The 13,363-nt window shown below is 62.2% G+C and overlaps 1 protein-coding gene across 4 annotated transcripts in view; it reads left to right on the top strand.

The window, feature by feature from the left end:
• Positions 1-6,814: 6,814 nt before the first annotated feature.
• ZFPM1 (zinc finger protein, FOG family member 1) overlaps positions 6,815-13,363 on the top strand; it is a 61,890-nt gene continuing 55,341 nt past the window's right edge. For 3 of the 4 annotated variants that reach the window (XM_065925175.1, XM_065925178.1, XM_065925176.1), the window contains exon 1: positions 7,393-7,838. In XM_065925175.1, the coding sequence (XP_065781247.1) occupies positions 7,799-7,838 (40 nt within the window). In that variant the 5' untranslated portion in view covers positions 7,393-7,798. Of the gene's footprint in view, positions 6,883-7,392; positions 7,839-13,363 lie in introns of those variants that run through there. The other variant, XM_065925177.1, reaches the window with a different exon arrangement.

Consider the following 13,363-nt stretch of genomic DNA (forward strand, 5'->3'; position numbering starts at 1 on the left):
TGGCGCTCTGCAGGGTCACGTGCCCATGGGTGCTGAGGCTCACGACCTCGGAGACACCTCAGCTCTAGTCTTCGGGGCGGGACATGAGTGAACCTGCCCTCCTGGGTCCTGAGCCCACGGCGGGGCTGCGAGCCCGTGTGTGGACGGTAGCAGCCTGGCCAGCAGGTGGCAGCATTCGCCAGCCCGGTGGGGCCAGGGCAGCTCAGGTACCACAGGCGCACATCACGGGTCCTCACCGAAGGGCTCAGAGACACGCTCACAGCACACAGGGGTGCACGGTTCCCAGGCCTCACACACAGCACCACACACACAACCACAGACAGCCACACACACAACCACACACACCACACATACAACCACACACACAACCATACACGCGCACCCACACACACAGCCACACGCGCACCCACACACACAGCCACACAGACAACCACATACACACAACCATACACAAGCACCCACACACACAACCACACACCCGACTGATTCTGGGCATATCTGTGGGAACCGGCCCAAGCGAGGGGTCCGGGGTGGGCATCCTGAAGGGCCCCATGTGGGCTGTGGGAGCGGGCCGGATGGGGTAGGAGAGGGTTTGGTGGGCACAGACCCTGTTCAGGGGCCACGGCTCCCTTAGGACCCGAGTAGTCAGAGCCCAGCCCCCACAGGCCCACCATCCTCAGGCAGAGCCCTTCTGCCTGGGCCCCAAGGGCCTGGCTCGCCCCCTCAAGGAAGCCAGAGTGCCCCTCACCCCGAGACTACCAGATCCCCCAGAGCTGCCAGGCAGGGGGCAAGGAGCAGGGCAGCCTGAGGGTCAGCAGCAAGGTCACGTGAACACTGTATCTGACAACTGCACTCCACCAGGTCCCAAAGCCTGACCCCAGTGACCCCTTGGCCCCACCAGTCCGGACATGGGCCCGGAGAGAAGATAGTGCCTGGGAGCAGGTGAGGAGTGGCAGGTGGCAGGGACAGCCCGGAGAGCACGTGGGGGTCTGCTCCGGCACGTGGGACTGAGCTGCCGGAGGGAGAGAGCCGGCAGTGGAGCAGGCGGCAGGCCCCATCCCCGGGCCCCATCCCCAGACCCCGTGAAGCAGGAGGCTTGCCTGGGCGGCCAGAGGGCATGTCCACTGGGAATGGCTGGAGAATGTCCTTAGGATGGGCTTGTCTAGGCTTCGGAGCCACAGACAGCTCAGAGAACGCAGCCTCCCAGGGAGAGGGTGTAGAAGGCCACGCTCACATAGGCAGAAGAATCCGCACGTCCAGAGTCCCACAGAGAGGGCCGCCAGCGATGGGCCAGGCCCACGTCACCGGGATCCCTCCAAGCACCGCCGTGGGGGGACAGGACCCGGAGGCTGTGGGTCCTGTCCATGTCACCTGAGAATGTGCCACAGTGGGCTCTGGTCTTGAGCCTGAGGCTATGCCCCACGAGACACCATTTCTCTGCCTGACTGGTGGGTGGCCAGTGGGCCCAAGGTCCTGCTACTGTGGCTACAGGACCACTGCCCAAAAGCAGCCACGCCAAGCGTTCCAGCCTGGGCCTGGGCACCCAAGGCCACAGCCCCTTCCCACGGGCCAATGGCTGCCTCCCTGACCAGCTGGCCTGGCCTTGTGGGCTGCAGCTCAAGGCCACCGGCCTCCTCCCAGGAGCCCCCGGCTGAGAGAGGATGCAGACAGGGCCCTCCGTAGGTTTAACTGGGCCTGAACACGCCTCTGTCTCAGCTGCTAAGAGACCCAGGCCCATTGCTGGGCCCAGACAGGAGGGCGAGTGCCCAGGGCCTCACCATCCCCCCTGGGTGCAGCAGTCATCAGAAACATGTCCAGCCCTGACTCTTGGGCTCCCTCCGAGGGCTAAGTGCTGGGACTCACTGGCTCTGGCCAGAGCCTCTCCCCACGCCGTCCACTTGGCTCCCTCCCTCCCCTCCTTCAGGGCTTTGCTCAGATGCGGCCTCCCTAACCACCTGCTAAGGTGACAGCTGCGCCACAGTGCCCAGGCCTGAGCTGCGGGACTGAGACGCATTTGCCTGGGGCTCCCACGGCCCACTCCTTAATCCTGGCTGCTGTCCTGCCGCTGGACTCCGAGTGCCGCGTCCTGTGTGCTGTCCACAGTTGAACCACCAGCGCTGGAGTGGGAGGAAGGGGGAGGGAGAAGGAAGGAGGCGGACGAGGAAGTGTGAGCTTCCTGACCCCTACTCTCTTCCTTCGGAAACGTCCAGATAATATTTCCTGTCTGCACCAGGCTGGTAAATAGGCCACACCTGGGCAGCTGCACGAGGGGGTGGGTCACTAACCCCTCACGACAGTGTCCAGGCAGAACCCATGTGTCCCAGAGCCTTGGAGGGCACGGCTTGTTAGAGATACTGTTTCAGAGAGTCTTGCCGTGCCCAGAGGGGACCAGCTGTGTCCCACCCTCTGCTCCCCTCAGACAGGGAATACCTGAGCCCATCCCCCAGGCCAGAGCCAGCCCCAGCCCCCGCGGCAGCCTGGCCCCAACACCTCAGGGTGGCATCCAGTTGTCCCCGGCATCGCCTGGCTCCTCCCTTGCCCGTCCTGCAGGCCGCCTCTGATCCCTAGCTTAATTTATTTTGACATCCTTGCTGCTGTGTGACCTCCTTGTGGTATCACGTGTTGCTTAAAACTCATTATCCCCCCCAACTTGAAACAGGAAGTTAATTAAACCCTTCACAGAGCCAGTGTTATGACAAGTGTCAGCGTGGGCCCTCAGCATGGCTGCCCAGCACTCCAGGGCCTGGGGCTGATGGGTGACAGGGGAGAGAGGCCTGGGCCCCCCTTCCCCACAGGGCAGCCACCAGGGGTCATGCTGGAGCAGCAGGTGTGGATCTCCGAGGGAGGCTCTGCTCCTCACCTGCTATGTGGCCTGGGAGGGGGTGACTTCACTTCTCTGAGCCTGTTTCCTTGTCTGGCAAATAGGAATTCTGAGAGTCCCTTCTTCAGACAGTGCTTGGCACAAGGCCTGGCACTGAGGAGCCATCCGCCGCTCTCTGCCCTCACCCCACGTGTGAGGTAACAGAGTGCTGAGAACCACAGAAAAGGCACCCAGGCCCTGCAGGCTGAACCAGAGAGGAGAGGCCTACTGTGGTCTGGAAGCAATCAGGGCCTCCGCAAGGAAGGGAAGGTGGGCGGGCAGTGGGAGGGAAGTGTGCCGCTAGTGGCGGGAACAGCGTGAGGGGCCTCAGGACACCTGGACCTGTTCAGGGAGGTTCAGAGGAGGACTGAGGGGGGCCGGCTGAGATTATTGCTTTCGGGAGGTCCCACTGGCTTCAGCCTGCAGTGGGGGCAGGAGTGGCTGTGGGGCCAGCAGCGGTCAGGGTGGTGGGTGAAGGAGGCTTAGAGCTGGGTGGGGATGATGGCAGAGTCCCCAAGGGGCTTCTCAGGGCTATAAGGAGGTGCAGTCAGGGACACTGGGTGGGGGGGACAGTGAGGCAGAAAGAGGACTTCCGGTGCAGCCTGGCAGTCAGAGCCCCTTACCTGACCTGGGCTAGGGACATGTTCCTCCTAGTCTGTCCAGCCCTCCCAGCCTTTGCCCCTGCTCCTCCCTTAGCCGAGAATGCCTTTCTCCTACCACTCTTTCCTGAATCATCTTCATCCTTCAGTGTTCAGCTTAAGTTTCTAGAACATTCTATGGCTTCCTTGGCCTAACAACCAGTGCAGAGCTGGCTATGTGGGAAGTGCCACAATCAGCCCCCTCCCCACCCACAGCCACTGCCTGCTCCTGGGCAGTCCCCCTGGGACAGGGCAGCACAGAGCATGCCCATCAGCAAAGCCAGGCCCCCAGACTGCTGGCCCACAGGGCAGAGGTGGAGCTGATGTGAGCCTGGAACCAGTGACATCTAGACTAGAGGGTCCTGCCGCACCCCACTTACAGATGAGGAAACCAAGAGCTTAAGGACTTGCTCGGGGTCACAGCCTCCTATGTGGCAGAGCCAAGATTTGAACCCTGTTCTCCTAGGGCCCAGCCAGGGTTAAGAACGTGGGCTGTGCCCTGTGGCTGCCTGGGATACAGGAATCATGACCATTTCTGAGCTGTAGGGACACTCTGAGCCTCAGTGTCAGTACCACCACGACAGCCTTGATGCTGTATCCTAGGCCCAGCGCTGCCACTTCCTGCCAAGGGACCACCAGAGGGTTGCTAGGACAGGATGCCATGAGAGACCATGAGCCAGTCCCAAAAAGGACCAGGGAAAGGCTAGAGGTGCTGATAATGATATGACCCTAGTGTGGGCACCCAGAGCTGTCCCTAGGAGCCTTTCCTGGGCCCAGATACCCTTGGCACCTTCTCCAGGGCCTCCAGGCTATTAGGGCTTGAAATTCAGCAAAGCAGGAAACAATCAGGCCGTGGTCAGGGCATCCGAGCTCCACGCCGAGCCCTTCCCAGCTCCAGGGCACGTGTTGCAAATGCCCACGTGCACTGAGTATGGTTCTGTTTCCACCACCAGTGATGTTTGCATGTGAATCGTGACACTCCCCCAAGGAATGCAGGTGGCCGCTAGGACCCCGCAGCAGCCCCTCTCCCAGCTCCCCCTCTGCCATCTGAGCAGGGACTCCTGCTGAACCCCACAGAGATGACACCTCCTCCAGTCAGCCTTTTTTGACTTCCCCAGGCAAAGGTGACTCCTGCTCTGTCCTAAGCCAGGCCTTCCTTTCTTCAGTATTCCTTGCTCCTCTTTCCTCAGTTTATTGTCGTGATCAATAGAGCTCTGTGGAGGGTGTCATGGCCTGTATGAGTCAGGTTCAGTGAGCCCGCCATCGGTCACAAGCAACCTGCAGTGTCATTATCTTTTCAGTGGTGGGAATAACATCCCTTGCAAGGCAGACAGAGGGGGCAGAGCATGGAAGCAAAGTTCCCCAGCACCGGCCTGAGTCAAGGCTGTCATGGCGTTTAACAGGCAGGTGTCCGGCACAGGTGCATGGAACCCTAGCCTTGTTTTAAGGTTCCTCTGAGGCTGCACAAAAATGTTTAATTTTTGAACAAGGGGCTCCATATTTTCATTTTCCACTGAGCCCTGATAATTATGAAGTGGGTCCTGGTCAGCAGGTTCTGTTTCTGACCTGCCCCTGCCCCTAAGTCCCTGGGCAATGGGGGTCTTAGGAGCCTAGAGCAGCCTGAAGTGCTGCCAGTCCTCTCTCCCCTCACGCTCAACATGCGTACTCAGTCGTGTCTGACTCTCTGCAACCCCGTGGACTGTGGGTCACCAGACTCCTCTAACCATGGGATTCTCTAGACAAGAATACTGGAGTGGATTGCCATTCCCTCCTCCAGGGGATCTTCCCATTGAGGGATCGAACAGTGTCTCCTGCGGCTCCGGCATTGCAGGCAGATTCTTTACCACTGAGCCACAAGGGAAGCCCCCCCAACCCCTGCAGGGATCAGGCATCACTATACTGGTCGTGGTTCTTCTGCTCCTGCTGACCCTCAGAACCCTCCTCCACACAGACCTCCTGCCACTCCAGCAGTGGTACCAACCTGGGTGCCACTTGCTGTGCATGGAGCCTCAAGCCCGGCAGAGGTCCAGTTCGTGGCCACCTCTTCCAGGGATCCCCCTGACTGCCAGGTGCCCATGCTGTAAAGAGGCTCCCCACTTTGGGAAGGCAGCAGGCCCAATGGGAAACCCAGACAGGTGGAGTCCCTTATCTCATTGACAGACATAGTGGGAGCCCCGGGCTGAGTGAATCAGTCAACTATGGGCCGCTTACTCCGCAGAGAAGGGGTACAGCACCATGGCAGCTGCAGGTGCCATGGCCCAGCTCCACTGGGCACAGCCTGGGCAGGGAGTGGGAAGCGTGGGCAAGCTCATGACTCTGGACAGGTCTCTTGGCCTCCTGGCCTCAGTGTTCTGGCCTGTCTGGGGGCAGTGGCTTATCCTGGGGGGACCTCAGCCTTCTGCCCCACCTGCCAACCTCCTGCCCTCCTGAGAGCAGCAGCAGCAGGGGAGAGTGCCCAGGTCCTGGGGGCAAATTCTTCATCTTCTAATGGGGAAGGGCAAGGGCAACAGGAGTCAGAATGAGGGGGTCTAAGGGCAGAGTGCTCAGCACCCAGTCAGCCCCCACACATTACTGTGAGGATCACCTGCCATCAGGTGGGTGGGTCCAGCTTTGCGGACAAGCGTCCAGACACCCTGTTTGCAAAGCTCTTCCCCTTAGCCTCTGGCCCCTGCTAACTTCCTATTTCTTGTGAATATGGGGTTGGGGACGGCGGGGTGAAGGCAGGCACCAAATGCAGGCCAAGAATATTAAAGGAATACAGTTGAGCTCCCAGGAACCACTCTGATGCTGTGTGACCTTGAGCCTCATGGAAAGGGGGGTGGGAACCTCTGGGATCCCATGAACATACTCCAAAGGACAGAAGGGCTGGCCTCCGTGTCCACGGCTGGAACAGGCAGTACTAACCGTGGGAACCTCGCTCCTTTCTACTTCCTGGGCCTCCAGCAGGGGCGCCCTGGAGAGGCACGGCCTGGGAAGAAGAGACCCAGAGGAGCAACGCCTAGGGGCTGTCGCGGCGGGGACGGAGAGCAGGCACAGGCCTCTGGCTTCTGCGGCCTCCCGGATTTCCAGCCAGATCTGGGCCCAAGGGAGGAGGGCCCGAAGTCCCTCGCTCTCCATTTGGAGCTCTGGTCACCGGAGGCGGCGAACCCCGCGGATGCTGCTTCCACCAGTCTTGGGTGGAATCCCCACCGTGCCAGAGCCGGCTCCACACCCCAAATCTGGTCCCAGGCAATGTGGGACGTCAAGGCCTCGGGCTGCTTGACCCGGCCCTCATTGTCCCATACCCGGCGGGCCGAGGAGGGTGGTCGCAGAGCCTAGGAGTTCTGGGCAGGTCAGAGGCCCTGGAGACGGAGTTATAGAGCAGCGGGGCGGAGTGATGGAGCGGTGAGCGGAGCCCAGGCTTTGGGGTGTGCTCTGGGCGGGGCCTCGGGGTTTAGGGGCCGAACCAGGTCAGGTCAGGCTTGGGGGCGGAGCTGGCATCGGGGGGCGGATCCAGAGAGAGCTTGAGCCGGGTCGGGCGCGGTGATCCGGAGCGGCGGAGTGTATTGGGTCGCAGAGCCTGAGCCAGGCCTGGGGACAAAGCAGCAGGGCCAAAAGAGGTGTGGAAGAGGCCACAGGTTCCCCCAGGGCGGGGGCCAGCTCCCTCGGGGCGGGGCCAGCAGGTGGGGCGGGACCATTTCAGCAAAGAAGCAAGGGGGCGAGCCAGGGTGTCGGGGCGGGGCCTGCCGAGGCGGGGAGAGGCCAAAGCCGTGAGGAAGCAAGACCGCCCGGGGGCGGGCGCGCGTTGCGCGGGCGGGGGCGGGGCCGGAGGCGGGGCCGAGGCCAGAGGCGGGCCCGGCAGCGGGGCGGGGGCGGGGCCAGGGGCGGGACCAGGCGGGGTGGGGCGGGGCCAGAGGCGGGGCGGGCCCGGAGGCGCGGCGCCGTGACGCGCACGCCCCGCCCGCACGCCCCGAGTGCCCAGGCAGAGGCCGCCAGGTCCGCCGCGCGCTACCCGCAGGTTCCATTGAGAAGAGCCGAGCAGCGGCGGCGGCGGCGGCGTCTGCGCGGGAGCGGAGAAGCCGGCAGCAGCCCGCCGCCCGCCGCCCCCGGCAGTCTGCGCGGCCGCACAGCAGGGCCGAGACTCCGGCCTCCTCAGCGGCGCCGGGCCGGACGCGGCGGGCTGGGGGCGCGGGCCGGGGCGGCCGTGGAGCCTAGGGGCCGGGGGCATGAGCCGCCCCGCGGCCCCGCCGCGCCCCCGCCGCCCGCCGCCGCCCACCAGGGGCTAGAGGCGGCCGCCGGGAGGGCGCGCGGCGCCGGAGACATGTCCAGGAGGAAACAGAGCAACCCCCGGCAGATCAAGCGTAAGTCAAACTTTGCCCGCCGGCCCCGACCCCCGCCGCCCCCCCACCCCGGCCCCCGGCCCGCCCCGCTCTGCCCGCGGCGCCCGCGACCTTCACCCTGCGCCGCGCCCCCCGCGCTGTGTGCCAAGCGCGCCGTAATCTAATCTCTGCCGGCGGGCCGGGCCCCCGCGTCTGGGCTGTAGTACCGGGGGTCCGGCCTGGAGGGGGTGTCCGCCCAGAGGGCCGGAACGGGGTGGCTGGGGGCGCGGCCACCTCGCGGCCTGCCCCTCCCCCGCATCCCAGAGATGGTGCAGCGATAAGGCGGCCCCGATCTGGGCTCAGATAAAGTTTAAAATATTCCATTCTGCAAGTCCCATCCTGATAAGATCGCTCTGTCGGGACGGGCTGAAATTGTGATCTTATCTCGCGCGGTTGACTCTCCCAGGCTTTGTATCTAGAGGGAGAAAGAGAGACCTGAGAGAGAGAAGGGGCACCCAGGGCGCGTGGAAGTGCAGGCCAAGTAACAGAGAACCGCGGGTGCCCACCACCATGCCTTCTGGCCACAGAACCTCCTGGCTGGGGGTGGGGAGCGGGGGTGCTGCTACCACAGCCCATGAGCTGGGCTCCAGCCCTGTCTACCGGGTCTCCAACTCCGGCTTTCCCTGCCGGGGACAACCTCCTGGAGGCCTTCTCCCTGTGTCCCAGCCAGGACCACAGGGGCTCTTGCGCTCCTAGGCTTGCGGTCACACATCCGCACCCGTTCTATCCGAGGGGCTGCTCCTAGTCAGGGAGGGGTCTCCCGGGACTCAGTCCTGGGCCAGGCATCCAAGTTTCTCACCCATCTGGACTAAAGGCCATTCCCCAGGGATGACCAGGCAGTCACTGCTGATGCCCAGCCCCCAACCCCCTACCCCAGCGATAAGAGCGCCCTGAACTCTTGGGGCCACTCGGCTGAAAGAGGGCAGTGCACAGGAAGCAGGAGTCCCCACCCCACGCCAATAATAACTTCACGCCTCTGCAGCCACGGCCAGGGCTCAAGGCTTTCTACCTGGGTTACATCTCCCGGGCCAGCCCGTCAAGTCCTTGGGGCAAAGAGGTGGCCAGCCCCATGCTCCTGAGCACTGCCTCTTCTGTCCACGTGAGCTCTGCCTTCAGGACCCCTTGTGAGTGCTCCTGGGGGAGTGTCTAGTCCCCAGATCCCATAGAGGGGGAAGGCAAGCGTGAATCCGGGTTCCCGTAACCTGACTCCTCAGCGTGTAAGCGGGACTGTTTTCCGAAAGTCGCCTTCTATCAAGTCAACTGAAGTATTAAAACCACCCACAGGTCCCGATCTGCGCTGGTTCTCTGGTTTCTTTTTCCCCTCCTCCCCTGTGTGCCTCTGTTGGGTCTGTTCTCGTGTGTGCGTGTGTCTGTGTTTCAGCGTGATGAGAAATGCAGATAACGTGGGCAGGGAGATTGCAGGTTGGGAGCCGATGCCAGTGCCGATAAGGCCCAGAGCAAGGCGAGTGCCCGGGCTGGGCTGAGCGGAGCGCGTTGTGGACAGGGACCAAAGCGGGCGGGAGGGCGAGCCCCGCTGTCCCCTTTCAGTGCGCCCGGGAACCAGGCTAGGGAGGGAGCCGACACTGGGAGGTGGAGCTGGGGAACCATCCCTTCAGCCTGCGGCCCGGGGCGCCTCCACCCCCGGGCAGATCTAGGCGCGTTAAGATGCGAGCGCTGATTGTCACCAAGCGGCGGCGCCCGCACGCCCGCCCTCTGCCCCGGGCTGTGCGTACGGGCCCTCGCAGCTGTGTGCCCGCTCCACTGGCCTTACCTGCGACCAGGCCGCGAGCGGGGGGTGGGGGGGGGAGCGCTTGGGGCGCCGCCCCCGTGCCCCCACCAAAGCCGGGGCGCAGCTGCCCGCGCCTCTGTACGCCTTTTGTTCCGCGCGCAGATAGATGTGCCGCGCTGATAAGGCGCACAACCGATGGCGGAGGCGATAGGCGCTCCCATTTATTAACTTCAAACGTGGGAGCGGGGGAGGGCGAGGCGGGAGCGCGGCCTTGGCCGGCCAGATGGCTGTGAAGATAGGCCGGGCCGCGCTGGCGGGGAACACGGGGCGGGGCGCAGCTAGGGACCCCCGGCGCCCCCGGCCCGCCGAGGTTTCCTCCCGCCCGGGTCGATGGGAGCTCAGATAAGCGCCGGGGCCGGTCGGCCGGATGGCGATCTCCAACAGCGATAAGACGCCTTATCTACGGCCACCAGGCCCGGCAGGGTTGGAGGCAACAACAGCGCGGGGGCGGCGCGGCTGGGGCGAGTGGGGTCCTCCGAAGGCCGGAGAGGGGTGGAGGGGCATGCGTGCCTGGGTCCCTTTGGGCGAGTTTTCATCCCAAACACACTTCATTGCCAAGAAGTTGGTCCTCCCCCTGCGGGTGGTACAGTCCGTCAAAATGAAAGAAAACTGACTTTGCAGCGGCCGGGAGGTGGGGGACACCCAACCCTGATTCCTATTAGATGGTGTGAGATACAGTCGGAGGCGGAACGAGAGAGGATGTTTTCCCCCTTGAGTCACTTTGGGGTTGGGGGTCTTCCCAGCAAGTGGTAGGTATAACCTGCTTGCAGTTTTTGTTGTTGTTTTTGAGAAAAGAATCAGAGTGGCTTCCACTGCCGGGTTGAGGTTGGGGGAGCCCAGTGTACTAGCTTTTTTTTGAACGGGTCCTGAAAATCAGAAGGGAACGTCTACTCGGACCTGCCTTGATTCATTCAGCAGGTCTTGATTGAGCACTTGCTGTATGCAAGCACTGGGTCACAGTCACTGCCCTGGGAGCCAGAGGTGGGGTAAGCGAATCAGAGGCAGAGGGAGAGCAGTGTGGGAAATGGGGGAGGGGGCAGATGGGGCTCTGCCTGCAAGGGGGGGACCTCCAGCAGGAGGTCAGGAAAGAGCCCAGTATGGGGGTGCCTCTAGGGACAATGGGATAGCTTCAGTTTCCAGCTCTCAACACTGGGGACATGGAAAGCCCCCAGGTCAGACTGGGGGTGCTGAGCCCCTTTGCAGTGGGAGGGTGCCCAGGGGCCATGATTCTAGATGGCGAGTGGAAACCAAGGACAGCCAGGCAAGGGGCTCCTGGAAGAAGCCCTGCCGGTCCATGCCCCAGCAGCTGGTCCATGCCCCAGCAGCCGCTCCATCACAGGTGGGGGTGTTTTTCACACATCCTCAGAGTTTGATTAAGCAAATTATTGGTGGCCACAGGATGACTCATTCACTCCGAGCTTTAAGCTACCTACCTGCTCCCCCTAGCAGCCCAACGCCCACCTGGGGGCTGGCAGCATCTTCTGGCTGAGCCAGTTCCAGGGAGAGCCTGGGTGGGGCCGGAAGGGGCTGAGGTGGTCTCTATCTGAGTTGTTAGGAACTTAAGAGGGATCATCTTCACAGAGCCATGCACATCCCCTCCAGGTGTGGGAGGCCGAGGGAGTCGCCTGGTTCTAGGGGCCACCTTGCAATACCCACCACCGCACCATAATGGCCGAGAAGCAGGGAGAGAGGGGGCTTTGGCTACACAGCTGCCCCTGACTGGAGCCCCAGCTGGTGGGCTGCGACCCAGACTGGGCTCGCAGGCCCTAAGGTTGGGCCTTCACACTGTCTCCAAGCAGTTCTTGGTTTTCCTGCGTCTGAGGGAAGACAGCTCTTTTGCTTATTAGGCAGTAACAGTGATACCAGTAGTAGCTACTGCTCACTCTGCGCCAGGCCACACGGTGTCTGAGGGTGGCTCCCATTCTTACCATTTACCTTGTGGGGAAATGGAAGTGCACAGAAGTTCTCACCCAAGAAAATGACAGCTGGACTTGGAAGGCTGGCAGCGTGGCCCTGCCCTGAGCAGCACGCTGCTCAGAGGAGTGAGGAACCACAGCTCCTCACTTCTGTCTGCCTCTGGGCTTCCCAGCCTCAGTCTCCGCAGCTGTGCGATGGGCCCCTGGGAGCAGAGGTACCCAGCAGTCCTTCCCCAGCCCTGCCCTTGCCAAGTCTCCCACGGCTCCTTCCTGAGATGTTCATGTTGACAGGAGTGGGCTCCCAGGAGGCTTTAGCCAGCCCTGCCCGGGGCCTGAGCCCAGGTCTCATCCCGCCCACCTGACCAACCCCTCCCCAGAGGTCACTGGGAGCCCAACATGGCACCAGCACCGCCAGGGATTTAAATGGGTCAGTTGGGGAAGAAAGGAGGAGGGAACACGATGCCATTAATTGTACCCCTTATCTCCTGTTTCTATGCCAACCAGACGTTCCTGGGGCTTGACGGGCTCGTGAATAATACTCCCGGCAGCCTATCTGCCATCGACAGGCCTCCTCCTGGAGGCAGTTGTTGCCTTGCTGATGGGTATCGCCCCCCCACCCCCAAATAGACCCAGGCCTGGCCCCGCACGAAGGCTGGCCGGGCAGCGCTTGGGCGCCTGGCTGGCTCCTGCCCACCACCCACCATCCTATTGGTTGTCCTGGCAACAGCCCTGTCCCCATTTCACAGAGGGGGAGACTGAGGCCACCATAGCATATTTGCTCTCTGGACCTTGCCCGCTGTTCCCTACTCTGGCAGGAGTGGCCTGGCCCCAGGAGGGTTGTAGAAGTGAGGGCCAACACCTACAAGTGGGCCTCCATGTCCTCGACTGTGGCAACGGGAAGCAGGTGGCCCCACATGTAAGGACTCAGCTGCCCTCAAGCTGCAGTGTGTACGGTCCTGTGAGGAGAGGAGGGTCAGCCCCCATCAGGGCTGACCTCTCACTGGGGCCTGGGCTCAAGCTGAGATCTGGAGGGTTTCTCTCTGGCTTCTCTTTTTACCCCCTTTTGGCCTCAGTTTCCCCGTCTACGCAATAGGGATGATGACGCTGGTGGTCCCTGGACATCAATGTGAAATACACATCACCTCAGACAGCTGCCAGCATCCCCATCCCCCTTCTCCGAGATATCTTTGTGGTCCATTGGTCAAGTCAGATCTGTGGTTTCCAATTTATCTGTGAGAGACAAATCTCTTTTCCCAAACTGTCTCCAGAGAATAAAACACATACAAGGACCCTGTCCAGGAAGTGGGCACCCCAGCCTCCCCCACTCCCCTCACTCCTCTTCGTGGCTAGTTTTTCCCTCTAGCCATTCCAATGACAGCTTGCCGAACAAATGCCCAGGCTGTGCAAACCTGACATCAGTTGTCCTCTCTGAACTGCGGTTTCACCATCAGAGAAGAAGGGCTGCATTGGGCAGCTGGCACCAACATTCCTCTCTCCCCCACCCCCTCCCCCTCTCCCACCCCTCCCCCTCTGCCCCACCCCCCTCTTCCCCTCCCTGCCTGAGCTCTGGATGGGTTTGGACCAAGCCAGCCCAGAGTTGAAGGGTTGTGGGGTCAGGTAACCAAATGAGAGGACCCTAGGGCCTCCTGCATCCCTGTACCTACTTCACAGATGAGGAGCTGGAGGCCTGTAATGAACAGAGTCTTGCCGAAGGTACCCGTTCAGCATCAGTGTGGTGTCCCACCATTGCCTCAATTTGCCTACTGGTTCAATGGGCATATCCCAGCCCAGCACCTCGATGA

This window comes from Muntiacus reevesi, chromosome 2, assembly GCF_963930625.1.
Source record: "Muntiacus reevesi chromosome 2, mMunRee1.1, whole genome shotgun sequence".
NCBI lineage: Eukaryota > Metazoa > Chordata > Mammalia > Artiodactyla > Cervidae > Muntiacus > Muntiacus reevesi.